Source organism: Ipomoea triloba, chromosome 11, assembly GCF_003576645.1.
Source record: "Ipomoea triloba cultivar NCNSP0323 chromosome 11, ASM357664v1".
In the NCBI taxonomy this organism is placed as follows: domain Eukaryota; kingdom Viridiplantae; phylum Streptophyta; class Magnoliopsida; order Solanales; family Convolvulaceae; genus Ipomoea; species Ipomoea triloba.
Window position 1 is genome coordinate 3,235,853 of NC_044926.1, and position 14,899 is coordinate 3,250,751.

A 14,899-nucleotide genomic window follows, 5' to 3' on the forward strand; every position below is an offset into this window, starting at 1 on the left:
GGGAGAGAGAGAGAGAGAGAGAGAGAGAGAGAGAGGGGTGTGTTAAGTTTTGTGGTGGGATTTTATTTTTTGGGTTTTGGCTTGTGGTTATGATGATGGAAGTTGTAGGAAAGTTGATGGCAGGGAGATTAGGGAGGAGATGCAAAGTTCAAAATAGTGGTAGAAGAAGAAAGTGGTCAAGGGAAAGAGGACATAGCCTACTATTGATGAGCTTGCTGAACTTCTGGCCTCAAAACTCACTACACGACTACACAGAAAAAATTGAGCTTCATCCGCCTTATGCAGATTCACTCTCTGTTTATCACATGTGGTCTCTGCCACCAGAATTAATGGCTCAGGAAACAACTCGACCACTGCATATCTCTGCATGCGTTCCCCAGCCTCTTCCTATGCGTTTTCTCTCTTCACTCTGATCGAAGAACCTAATGCCCATTTGTGGAACACTATGATCAAAGGTTATTCCATGACTTCAAACGCCTTGACTCCATTCTTTTTCACAATTTTTCTTGCTACTTTAAGTTTTTTTTTTTTTTTTTTAAATTACAGCCAGAAAGAAGATGGAGTTTTTTTTTTTTTTTTAAATTACAGCCAGAAAGAAGATGGAGGAGAAATGAGGATTTTAAATTACAGCCAGAAAGAAGATGGAGGAGAAATGAGGAAGAAGATGGCAATTTGACCAAAAGGGAGGATGGAGGATAAATTACCATATTAACCTTACTTTTAACCATCAACTAACGGAATTGTTAACGGAAGACTTAATTGGGTAAAATTATCAAAGTCTGGGACTTAATTGAGTACAAAAAGTCACTTAAGACTAAATTGAGTAAAACCACTATAATCGAGGTCTAAATTAGGTATTAACTCTTTCCATTAGTTAGGCTCGGTCTTGTGATTGGATTGCCATGTGATTAGTCATACTTTGCATGAGAATATATAGATTGGGCACTAAGAAGAGTTGGAGAATTGAAGACATTGACTTGTCCAATTGATGCCAAATCTTAAATTATAGTGTCCTATTTAGAGTACAAATAACATTAGTACATGTATGAGCATGTATCAAATTCAATTCTTTCATAACAGTAATATTTTTTCAGAAAAATGTCAAATAATCCTTTAAACTTCTTGCTTTTGTTTAATTGGGTCACTGAACTTAAAAAAATGTTAATTGAATCATCAAACAAGCAAAATACATACAATTGAGACATTTTGTGAAAATTTTGATAAAATCCTATCATATTGCTTACATGGTATGAACTAAGAGTTGCATTTTTCTCTGCCATACAGGTTGAGAGTAAAGATTGTAATATTCTTAACACATTTGCATTAAATAAAATCAGAAAAATATTCCAATTGTATATATTTTGCTTATTTGATAATTTGACTGCATATTTTTTTATGTTCAGTCACCTAATTACACAAAAGAAATACTTTCAATGACTTATTTGTATTTTTCTTATTTTTTCCAATTCTCGATATCATTATTTGTGTCACTTTAATACTTAAATGAAACGAAGTAATCAAATATTATCACGTAAAGATATAAATATTAAGAGATAAAATAAGAAAAGGTAGCGCATTTCACTTTGTAAATTTTATCCGGTGAATAATATATGGAAGGGAGTAGGGGTGGGCACTTAACCGAACCGAACCAAATCGAACCGTACCGAAGTAGTTCGGTTCGGTTCGGTATAAACCGAAAGCACCGATCGGTACTTAATATAGAGAAACTGAACGGTTCGGTTTTTTACCGAACCGAATCGAAAACCGTTTGGTTTTTAAATATATATAATAAATAATAATAATATTATTAGTCCGTGATGAGGGATGATGGATATACAAGATATTACTTTACAATTTGGATTGTTATGTTAATTTTGTGTTTGAATTGCTTTATTTTTATGTAATATTTATATTTTAGACTTTGGATTATGCGAATATGTATTGTTTGGCAGTGTGCTGTTTGGAAAATTAGTAAATGTTGAAAATTGAACCTCCAAAACCGAACCGAATTCCGAACCGAAATAATGCCGAACCAAAACCGAACCGTTTCATACCGAACCGAAACCGAACCGAACTTTATTATAAAACCGAATGGTATCATTTTTTGTAATACCGAAATACCGATATCGATACCGAAATAAAAAAAATTGTACCGAATCCCGAAGTGCCCACCCCTAGAAGGGAGTGTAATATATTGATTGGTGAATGGAGGATATCAAGCTAACAGTGTAATTATTGATATAGCACGTCTTAAAAGAAGCTACCTTATTGGCAATTTATTGATTAAATAATTATTCCCACAAAAAACTGGGTGAGAGAGACATCAAAACACAGATATATATTGCTCATGCAGACTACGTGTCATAAAAGTTAAAAGATGAATACAAAAAAGTTCATTGACGTAGATGTTAAAGTTCACTGTTTGGCAGAGGAGGTGCAAGAAATGATGGGCAAAAAGTTTCCACTGTTCACATACACCCACTACATTCATCATATACATACATATCCATAAGACCATACTAAGTCAAGTTACTTTTGAATTTTTTTTAAAAGAATCTTTATATTTATTACTCCTTACTTAACGGTAAATTATACTATCCAATAAATACATATAAATGTGAAATCTAACTATCAGCTTTTAGTTGAGATGGAGTCGATGCTTCAATTTAGTATTAGAATAAATCATATGCCAAAGATTATGGGTTCTAATCTTTGCGTCACCTAATAAAAAAAAATACTATGATCGTCCACGTATCAGGGTTCATAACCTGGTCCATGGTATAACAATTGCATATGCCTATAACGTTAACAAATAAAAAGAGACTAAAATTTATTGGTGGACTTTGAAAAACTGGTAAGTCAGAAATAGAATAGTGATCATAGTGCACCACTATCTCATCTATACAAACCTGATTCGTATCTAACCATGAGTAATGATTCCTACTTTTATTTAAATTGATGTTAAATAAAAGATAAGTGGAAAAGAGAGCACCTGAATAATAATAATATATGATAATGCTGTTAGGCATACTGCATGATGATTTTGTAATGAACACATGACCTGATATACGACTAGTCTATTTCTTTGGTGACTTTAGTTTAGTGATGGATGGATCATAAGTTCAGAGACATTTGATATTCATGAACTTGAAATAATAAGCAATTTCAGAACAGGCCCACACTACACTACACTACACGTACTACACTTTGGAGTTATGCTGTTTTTCTTTTAGTAATTTATACTTATTAGTTACTATTTATATTGTTGTCATATGGATCCATTATTAACTTTAATAGCTAATGACTTCACTAATGCAAACTCTTAGCTTTATGTAACTTAATTAATTACGATGGACAGAGGATAAGGTGATCAATCATATTAAAACTGTTTGTAACAATGTGATAGAGTAATTTTTTTTTTATACCATCTCAGTTTCACGGGACTAATTTAAGTCCACAGGATTCCGCCCTAGAGTCACTTTAAAGATAAATCACAAGTCGCGCATCAGTCTACCGCCACTTAATTTTCTTAGTTTGAGTCTATCAACTATGAACGATCTAAATTGATTACTTCATTGTAGTCGTCCTTTGCATGCAGACTTTAATCACAAAATGAAATTTATACAATATACATCCTCAATAACTCTCATTTTACTAATTGCTCAAAAAAATTATATGGGTTGACCAGACGTGATGGATTCAAGTGTATTGGACCGAGCTTCTAGGCTGAGCTTAGGATGCTTTTTGCATGATGTGCTTCACATTCTCACCAAGCACAAAGAACCCATTCATCCTCACTTTAGCACATCTGAAAATTAAACATCCAAATCATATAATATATAATATATCAATTTACACTAACAACAAAGCAAAATGGTCAACTGACATCCAATTCATGGACAAACAGCAAGAAGTAATGTTCCCAGTTCTAGGGATAATTTTGTTTAGTACTTGGGATTCGCGCATCCCCCCTTTCTCTCCTTCCACTGCAGTTTTTCTTTTTGTTTTGTTTTTCTAAGTTGTATGGTAGTCAGTCTGCTGAAAGTGGGAATGCTTCTTATAATTTTGCAGATAAACTTCATGGTGAGCTGTATTACTTTAATTTATGAAAAAGCATGCAGGCTGTAACTGTTATTTAAAAGTATATTTTAAAAAATGATATTATAACTTTAATTCTAGTTTGCATAAGATCACAATAAAGTATTCTGATCTGATAAAAACTGTTTTGTAAACTGTATTAGATTGTACATAACTGACTGGTTCAGATTCATAAAGCTAATAGATCATACTCATAAGGAGTTGAATTTGGATGGTGATTGTATTACTCTAATTTATGTAATTAAACATGTGTTTTTATTTATTAAAATATTTGGTAGTTGTAATTATTAACTACAAATTTAGTTGATTTTAATTGGTGAGCATTAAAATATCAATATTTTGTGATAAAAAGAAAGAAACTAGCTAGGATCAAATACTGTGTGCTGGAAAGGTTGCCCTACCATTCATTATGTTTTGTGGTCCTCAATCTGAGGTGCATTTAAGTTTTGATTCTTGAAGTTTCAACAATAAAACTCAAGATTTCATGTTTTGGAGACTGTTGACGAGGTTTAATTTTTAATACATATGTAATATAGATTATTGTTTTTGAAGGGGATGGGGTGTAGTGCGTATTTAATTTGTATTGATGAGTTTATAGAAGAAGTAGGAAAAGGATGTAGCTAGTGGAGCAGTGACGAGGTTTAGTGGGCAAACAAAAAGCAAGCGACGTCGACATCGGAGGAGACAACCGCCGGAGAAGTTGGAAGTGGACCCTCTGTGGACTTGCCTCTTCGATCACTGCATATTCACATTGAAATATATTCCGGATATATACAACTATGTAGGTGTCTTAGAACAAAATTTAAAAATTAAATGAAAAAGAGATATTCAGTCATTACGATTATTGTGATACTGATACTATACATTTCTTGCCGAGGGCTAGCCCCGGCTTTGTACGTACGTGTGTGATGGTTTCATTCTTCAAGATCAGATCATGTCATTGTCTAATAAGGTTATAGTGCGTGCTCATGTTGGGTGATAATGGAAATGTTATTTGAGTATATGTAGCTATCATCCAACATTATTACTTTCATCAACGTGTGTGATAGGGTATACATAATGTTGATATATATATGATGCTGATAGTAATCCGGATGGGAGGCCAAGTTGCATGGCAGGTCACTTAAATAGAGATAGTGCATCAAGTGGGATATACAACTCTCGATGAAATTTGTGGTTATCAAGCCGGTTAACTGTCTGATCATCTTAGCCAACTTCATCACGATTGTTCCCGACATCTTGGTCCTATAGGATGCTAACTAATTGTCCGACCAACTTGGTTGGAGTTGTCCTTTTCTCCCTGTTGCAATGAAACTGTCACATTGCTACTGCCTGAGTTAAATTTTGTGTCATTGCCTACAATTTGCCACCATGATCCAGCTAAGCTATCGGTATAGGTAGTGACCAATGATTCATTTTACACCCCACATCCATGTATCCGGTTGAAGTTGCCCCTATTACGGTGAAACTTTCACACTACTACTGCTGGCAGTGTCATTGTCCATAATTCACCACCATGAACCAACCAAGTTATCGGCCGTGTGGGTATTGGACTATTGGCCCATGATTCATGTTACCGCCCACCCCCGGTTGCATATATACTTGATACCTCTTTTAGGGGTTCTCTCTTTTAACTAGAAAAAATAAAAAGAAACTTTACCGTCTTTTCATTATCCTTCCCACTTGAATTAATATCTTGATATAATATATAAATCACACTCAACTTTTTTCAATAAAATTTATCATCCAAACACTAGCTTTGGAATTGATATTATAATTATTATTTCATAAACAGATTAAAAGAAAAGGCTTATTATCCAAACATGACTTCTATGATCACTTTATTATTTAATCATTAAATTATTAATCCAAAAAGTCGTTAACAAAATGGTCTAATTCTTTGCACAAGACATAGTGGGTTGCTACCTACTTTTGCCGCCATATTGACTTGCCCCAATAATGTTTCCCCTAATCCCCTCTATGTTTTGACAACTCTAGGAAGCAACATATACATACATACAGCCATATAACTCACCTAATAAAATACAAAAGATATTTTAGATTAAAAAAAAAAAACAATTAAGTATTTAATTTTCCTTAAGTTTTATACGGTCCAGACTGAATCAACTAGCCAGCTTGTTCCTATGAATCCTATATTGGAATCCTGCCAAATTTTACACCTCAGAATGGAGTCAGCTTTCCCAAATTACAACATATAATCAAAAACTTATAAACTTATAACCTTTTTTTTAAACATCCGAAAAAAGAAACGCACCATAACTTGAACCTTTTATATAAAAATTTAATTACCTTTCAGACTACGTTACTCTTGAACTATCGATTCAAAATTGAAATTGAATCATGATCATATCGCAACTATTGATTAGAAGCATTCTTAAAAGAAAGAAATTGCCAATCTGCCATGAATACCATGCAATGTTCTTTCATAGCTGTGGAGGTGTAATTAGCAATTAGGCAGCACACTAATCATTTACAATCAACATAATCTCTGATCTTTCCCATAATTGTGTAATTCATCAAAGCGTGAGTACGAGGACAAAATACAGAAAAGGAAAGTGCACTAAACAATAATAATTTCCGACATCTTCTTTCGTTGATTACGATATTTTTATACTCAAATTAAATGAATCTCAAAAAAGTATTTCCACAACGTAACGATCGCATATATGTTTCGTTTTCGACACAAAATTTTCTACGAATCATTCGTTTACTCACCTACGCAAATGGCCTCCATAAAAAGGAAATGAGATAACAGCGCAATATTTAGAATTATATTAAACTACTTCTGGTGGCGTAAAGGACACATTACATCTTATCTAACGTGGGTAGATGGTAATACCATTAATTAATAATTTATTCTAAAACTGAAAAACAAATGTATTAATACAAATGTGGTATCATATCTTTTTCTTTTTAATGATTTTCCTGCACTCACGCATATTTGTGAAACTGTTTCACAGATCTTTATCTGTGAGACGGGTCCGATCAAGATAAAAATATAATACTTGTACTGAAATTTTTAATATTAATCACGAATAAAGTGTTTGTTACTTATTAATCACGTAATATTACTAGAAACTCCTTCACCTACTAGGGTTTTGAATTTGCTCCATTAATTAACCATTAACAATTCTATTAGCTAGGGTTCAATTTTAAAAAGTCACTTTAAAAACCATGAACGAATAGTGATAACCGATGTAATTAGGAGTTAAAAAGGACTGTTTTTTATTTTAAATAATTCATATACAAAACCAATGTTCAGTTTTGAAGTATTTTATAAACGAAAAATGTGAATTTTGCAATTACATTTGTTTGTCACATTTATGCTGTGAAGATCATGGAAGATTTGCTACATGGGTGTCGGTCGAGAGAAGATTTTACCCTTCAAATAAAAGCAAAAATTCCAACTTTTTGCCTAATTTTTTTTCCATAAAAAAAAATAATAATGACTAATAAATTGGAATTGCTTGAAGGATAAGCAGCAGTGCATGGGCTTGCCGGTAATTCACGCTGCATCCGCACTACATGCAGCCATGTACCCAGTGTACTTTACCCCGAGTTTACCGGAAGCTGTCCGTCCAATCACGTTTCCTCCCTGTCTCCTCCCTCCTCAATTTGTCTTCATGCGGTTAAGACCCAGCCAGTTTCCCGGTTTTAAGAACATCTCTGTGATGACATGGCAGTCAAGTAGAAAAGTCAAATGTTCTGTACAGTTTGCCGAGACTTGAAGTGACACATTTGCCCTCCCAATTGTCCACTGTTTGATTGCAATCCCTCTATATATTCCTTTCTTGGTCTCCCTTTTCACCATGAGAGCTTTTGCCACCTACTATTCATCTTCTTCTTCTCCATATTCCCAAGAGATAATATAACTTCTGTATTGACGCCATGCCTGAGGCTTTAGAAAGGTCCGCGGATGAAAGAAATCTGGAGGAAAGCAACAACAGGATTCTCCAGTTCATCGAAGACGTTACTAGTAACGCTGGGCAAGTTCAAGAAAGGGTTCTCAACGCCATACTTTCTCGTAATGCCGGCGTCGAATACTTGCTCCGCCACGGCCTTAACGGGCGGACTGACAGAGAAACGTTCAAGAAGCTCGTCCCCGTCGTGACGTACGAGGATGTCAAGCCTGATATTGATCGTGTTGCTAATGGTGAACCTTCTTCCATCATTTGTTCTCAACCCATTTCCGAGTTCTTGACAAGGTAATTAACTTGCTATTTTTACATTTTTATATCAGCCAGTTAACTATGAATAATTTAAGCTGTCTGTTCGTGTCATAAATTAGGGTTTACCCAGCACATGTACACCTTTTAAGTAGTGATTGCAGGTTTTCTGTCAAAGCAGAATTTAACTTTTGTTTTTTTAAATGATTTATATATTACTAGCTCGGGAACTTCGCGGGGAGAGAGGAAGCTGATGCCGACGATAGAAGAAGAACTAGAAAGAAAGTCGTTGCTTTACAGCCTATTAATGCCGGTGATGAACCAATTTGTGCCGGATTTGCACAAGGGGAAAGCCATGTATTTCCTGTTTGTTAAAGAAGAAGCCAGAACTCCAGGCGGACTTCTGGCACGGCCAGTTCTAACGAGCTATCACAAAAGCTCTCATTTCAAGGAAAGGTCATATGATCCCTACACGGATTACACCAGCCCCAACGAAACCATTCTCTGCACCGATTCATTCCAAAGCATGTACTCTCAGATGCTCTGCGGCCTCTGGTATGGCGACCAAGTTCTCCGCGTCGGCGCCATCTTCGCCTCCGCCTTCATCCGCGCCATTCATTTCCTGGAAAAGCACTGGCGGCTTCTCTGTCATGATATCCGGACCGGAACGTTGAATCCCAGAATTACAGACCCTTCTGTGAGGGAAGCCGTGGCGATAATATTGAAACCTAACCCGGAGCTCGCTGAGTTCATTGAGAAAGAATGCGGGAAAGAGTCGTGGAAAGGTATTATTCCGAGGATATGGCGTAATACCAAGTACATTGAAGTTATAGTGACAGGTGCCATGTCTCAGTACATTCCTACTCTCAATTATTTTGGCAATGATCTTCCCCTCGTCTGTACCATGTATGCTTCTTCCGAGTGTTATTTCGCTGTAAACCTTAATCCTCTTTCCAAGCCCAGCGAGGTTGCTTATACCATCATCCCTACCATGGCGTATTTCGAGTTCTTGCCCGTTTCTCGCGGAACCGGAGTGCCCGAATCCAACCCGGTTGAACTTGTGGATCTTGTAGATGTTAAACTCGGGCAAGAATATGAGCTCGTCGTCACCACTTACGCAGGTAAATCTTATATTTCGGTCCTGTTTGGTAAAACAATTTAATTTATCAGTCAATTTTCACTTATTCTACCAGTATTAGCTGTTTGACTGATTAAATTGGTTAATCAGTTTTTTGACTTGATTATGGGTTTTCAGGGTTGTATCGTTATCGTGTGGGTGACATTCTCCGGGTCGCCGGATTCAAGAACAACGCGCCGCAATTTAACTTCGTGTGTCGGAAGAACGTCGCGCTCAGCATAGACTCCGACAAAACGGACGAGGTAGAGCTACATAACGCCGTCAAGAATGCGTCCAACATTCTTCTGCCGTTTGATGCGTCGTTAATAGAGTACACCAGCCATGCAAACACGTCCACCATCCCCGGACACTACGTCCTCTACTGGGAAATCAGCCAGTCGTCGGAAAACCCAATTCCTCCCTACATTTTCGAGGACTGCTGCCTCGCCGTCGAAGAATCGCTCAACAGCGTTTACCGGCAGTGCCGCGTCTACGACAAGTCCATCGGGCCGCTGGAAATCAGGATAGTGGAGAACGGCACGTTCGATAAGATGATGGACTACGCCATCGCCAACGGCGGCTCGTCGATTAATCAGTACAAGGCGCCGCGCTGTGTGACGCACGCTCCGATTGTGGAGCTTCTTGACTCGCGAGTTGTGTCAAATTATTTCAGTCCTAAACCTCCCAAATGGGCTCCCGGTCAAAAGCATTGGAACACAAACTAAAATGGCCTGGAGACTTTACGGACCATTAATGTTGTCACTAAGCATGGATGTTAAATTATATTCTACTGTTTTGTCTTCTACAATTTGTCTTTCTGCATCCTATTATTCTAGCTCTTGTAGCTTTGTATGTCCTTATCCAAAAATAACCAATAAGAAAAGCATCATTATTTTACCAAATTGAGACCAGTAATTAATGATACTTGACTTTAGGTATGTAGCAATCTTAAATCTCTATGTCAGTTATCACACCCAATAGAAGTGCTACAATTAAGATGGGATTAGTTATTGTGTCGATGAAAACTCTAAGTTACACCCAAAAAAAAAAATCATAAAAATAATTAATGGTTGACAAACTTCCACAATCTTTTCATATTTAGATTGAAATCTAAATTCTTGCAAAAATGGTAGGTGTTATCTGTTCAGTCTTTCTTTTCTTCTTCTTCTTAATTCCCTAGTGTTTCCTTGAATGACAAATGTCAACATTTATTTTGAGGAAAAATGTCAACATTAATAACTTGTTATTTAAAAAAAAAAAAAAGGTGGACTTTTTCCATCTCTAGCTATAATTGTAGCTGTGATTTGAAGGTTATCACACTAATTTTCTGTGTCCAAGCAAATGATTGAAGTCATCCATTTCGTGTGCGTACAAACCATGATATCTTTGGTACTAAGCTAATGTTTAAGTCATATTACTTGGTACAACTAACCACCTTTGAGAGTACTTTTATAGTTGACTTGCAATTATTTGTTGCAAATTAACTCAACACAATTATACAAGAATATATAAGGAAAAAAACAATTGAATTCTATTATATATATTATCAATAAAGACACTATACATGTTTATTTACACTTATTTTAGACTTAACATAATATATGTTATACTATATATCCTAGGATAAGATAAAAATATTTAATATAACATAAAATTATACATATCTTAGCTTGCAGCACACACTTGTTAAAATTGACAACCTCAATTTTTAATAAGCCTTATGCCGTAATCTTCAATATAATGACTTGCTTGATTTTTTAAAACGTAGATTATGCTTCCTTTAAACTGTACTTGAGTTTTTGTCAAACTCTATTTTAGAGACCTTAGTGTAAGAATAAAACTGAAACATATAGGATCTAACCTCCAGCCATAGTTGATGTTGTAGTTTGAATCATTCTGAACTATTTGAACTGCTTGCTTAAATGAACTGATTTTTCTCTCACTTCTACTCTATACTCTCTGGATGGTGTATGAGACTGAATGTTTTGAGCAGTGAGAGGTGAAGGACCTTAAATAGCTGCAAACCATCATTGCAGCAGAAACCCCAAATGTCTTCCTACAGTAGTACTGTTTGCACCACAAATGTTTTGTCTCCCAAATGAAAATGACAGGTTTGGAATATGTCAGATGAAAACCCTATTTTATGTTTTATTAGACAAAACTTTTCATCTCCTTATTAGACAAAACCTTTCACTTAGCTTATAAGGGTCATTTCACTTATAATTATGAGATTTTTTTTAAAAAAATTTAAAACCTAAGTTTTCATTAGAATTAATAAAACTCGAGTTTTCTAAATTAATCAGTTCACGGATTTTAGGACCCAATGTCTTAAGGGTCTTAAGGCTCCACCTTGATTTCATTACCACAAGGGAATAATGTAACTCAAATTTTCTAGCGCTAGTTATGCTCACTTTAATTAGATCAACCAATCAACTTGTTGATATCAATTTTAACAACTTGAAAATAATCATTGTACACCTCACATGAACAACAGTTGTGATAAGTCACGTTGTTGATTTTGTAGTATTTCCTGACGAACTCTTTGTTACAACAATTTCTTCTGTTATAGCATACTAAACCTAATACAACACTAAAATGACTATTTTAATTTCGTATGCCAACAAATATTGCCAAATTTAGAAGAAGAAAAATAACAAAACTTTAACTGAAACTATTTTTGTTTAAAAGGAACCAAACCCTTACTATTTGAACTATACAACGTTGATAATTTAACAACTAGATTATTTTAAAGGTGCTTTCAAAAAAAAATTATTTTAAAGGCATTTCCATCAGTATATATTATACAACCAAATCTTACAATATTTAAACAGATAAAGTCTTAATTAATTTCCTAATTCTTGGGATTCTTTTTTATTGAAAAAAAGAAAGAGGGAAATGTTAGGTGAGGCATTATTGCAGGAAGACCTAGCTAGCGTTTGAATGCACTCTTTCTCCAATCCTTTTAATTTCAATAGTCATATCAGATCAGTGTGACAAATGCATATATATTTTATTGATCGGATATGATATGATTTTCGAGATTCATCCACGTACGGCATTCCATTTGGTGAGACGCAATTATAGAGACGAACTTGGTCTCCCATCCACAATCTATACTCTCTTGCTCTCTTCTTCAAGTACAATAATTTTCAAATTAATATTCCCAATTAAGATCCTGTTTGTAATTGTAGTGAATTGCGGTAGTATATATTTTCAACACCAAATTTAGACTAATGGGCACTGAAATGACATCCCCAGAACGATTTAGGTGAAGCACTCTAACATGATTTGCACCCATAGACTGAAAAGACTGGCAAGAAACTGATAGATGTTTAATTTCCATGGCTATTAGATTGGCTGGCCTGGCCAGCTCCAATAACCTAATAAAGTCGTAAAGAATTATTGGGATGCATTAATTAAGTAGTTGAGAACGGTCTAACATAATTTAATTTGCAGGCAATTAAGCACAGATAATGGGAAGGAGCAAGTTGCAAATTAATCAGAATTGGAACATCTTTATCAAAAGGCTTGGTGTGAAGGTGGAAGTGTACTGTTCCCAGGCATGCCCATGTCCCCGGAGCAGAACACAGGTTCCATGGTTTCTCCCGTTTTCTCGTGGGCACAACAGCAAAACATGTCACACGTGAACTCCTATGCTGTCTTTGTCAATACTTCATATATTTTGTCCAGTGCACGTACGTGTTGTTACGTTGTTGTTTAGTTTTCACTTTCCTGCTATAATTCATTCATTTTGTTTTGTCCATCTGAATGGCCGCACTGGATTGGACTCGCATCTTGCGGAGATTAGCCCGCCCTATAATAATGATTAATTAACCAAACATTCTCTGATCATGTATAGTACGTGTTAAATCTGTGATTACAAGTTCGTTATTTTTCATAATAAATCGGAGGAATATGAGTATATAACCAATAAATCGGAGGTTATTTTCAGAGTTTATTGTTAATGTTTCGTTGACCACATTAATTAGCATGTTTTTTGAGGATTATTGATCACAATGAGAGCTGAGTTAAGATTTCAAGTTACTCCTTGCATAAATCTAATTTTTTCTATGAAAATAGGGGAAATTAGCTAGGGATATGGATGTTTGATACTTTGTGTGTTTGAAGGATTTGGAATTGATACGTCATGAGAGTGAGACAATTTATATTCTTAATTCTTGTTTAGATGATCATGGAAGTGGTTTTTAGACTATAATTCTTACATACTTCACCTAAATTCCTCAGTTATGTGTTTTTTTTTTCTAATTCTATAAGTTTTCTTGCCTCTAGTAAATTTTACTCATTAACTTAGTCCTATTTCTTTTATTTTGAAATTATCTCTTATTTATATGTGTTTGTCCTATTTCATTTATGGTTGTTAAGCTTCTTATTAATTTCTCAAGACTAATGACTAGTTACTTATTATTGTATATTACGTGTCAAAACTTCAATCCACTAAGAACAACATTCCAGATCCAAAGCAACAGTGAAATGTTGCTATGTCGTAATGCATAAACATGAAGGGCTATTGGGTTGGGTTTGGACCGTTTCGTGACACTAGCCTCTATTGGGCTAGGTTTGGTTTGGTTAATGGGCTCTATTTTGGTGTTTGAGTTGGGTATTTCATCTCCTTCAAACTGAAACAAAGACCCACACAACCTAAACCCGCAAATTATGCTGTGGTTGCAATGTGGACTTGGGTCCAAAACTACGTGGTTTTGTTTTTTTTGTTTTTTTTTTTTTTAGTAAACATATTGCTAAATATAAAGTTGTCTAGAAATATGTGAATGTAGTTATGTAGAGGTTTAATTTCAAAGTGTGAATGTAGAGTTGTCCAGAAATGTGTGAGTATGGAGGTTTCAAATTGTGAATATGCATGTGTGGATCTGTAATAGAGTTAAGAAGTTCTAGCAACTTGTAGCCTGTAATGTGTGAATGTGGAGTTCTCAAGTTGTGAATATGGAGTATAGGACATGTGAATATAGAGTTTTGAATGTGTGAATGCATAACAGTGGTAATATAGTTACTAAACATATAATCCTGTAATATGTGAATGTAGAGTTTACAAATTGTGAATGTAGAGTATAGTGTATGCGAATGTAGAGTTTGTGTTCCACATTTCAGGCTAATATGTTTAGTAAAACAAAAAAACGGCATCATTTTTGGACCCAGGTCTACCTTGCAAAGTGGACCTGGCGGCATAACTACTAAACTAAACCTGTAGGGATTCTTGAATGCAGATATCAATCAATCATAATGACATCCAGAAACAGTATAAGGATTTGAAGTTTTTTTTTTTTTTTTTTTTTAAACAGGATTTTAAGAATTAGAGTTAAAAGTGCAAATCTATGCTTACATAACAAGATTGAAATAGCCCAATTGGGTAACTCAAGTGGCAAATGAGCTCTCTTTGTGGGGAATAATTTCGAAAAAACTCGGGTTTGATCCTCACAAGTGACGATTCTCCCTGGATCAGCTCCCTTGAAAGGACGATTTT

General features: G+C 35.1%; 1 protein-coding gene across 1 annotated transcript; it reads left to right on the forward strand.

Annotated features, from left to right (window-relative positions):
• The first annotated feature begins 7,946 nt into the window (after nt 1-7,946).
• LOC115996338 (indole-3-acetic acid-amido synthetase GH3.6-like) lies at nt 7,947-10,304 on the forward strand. The gene is made up of 3 exons (XM_031235545.1): nt 7,947-8,324; nt 8,508-9,406; nt 9,541-10,304. The coding sequence occupies exons 1-3, from the start codon at nt 8,008-8,010 to the stop codon at nt 10,125-10,127; spliced, it is 1,803 nt and encodes a 600-aa protein (XP_031091405.1). The 5' UTR covers nt 7,947-8,007; the 3' UTR covers nt 10,128-10,304.
• Nucleotides 10,305-14,899: the final 4,595 nt, after the last annotated feature.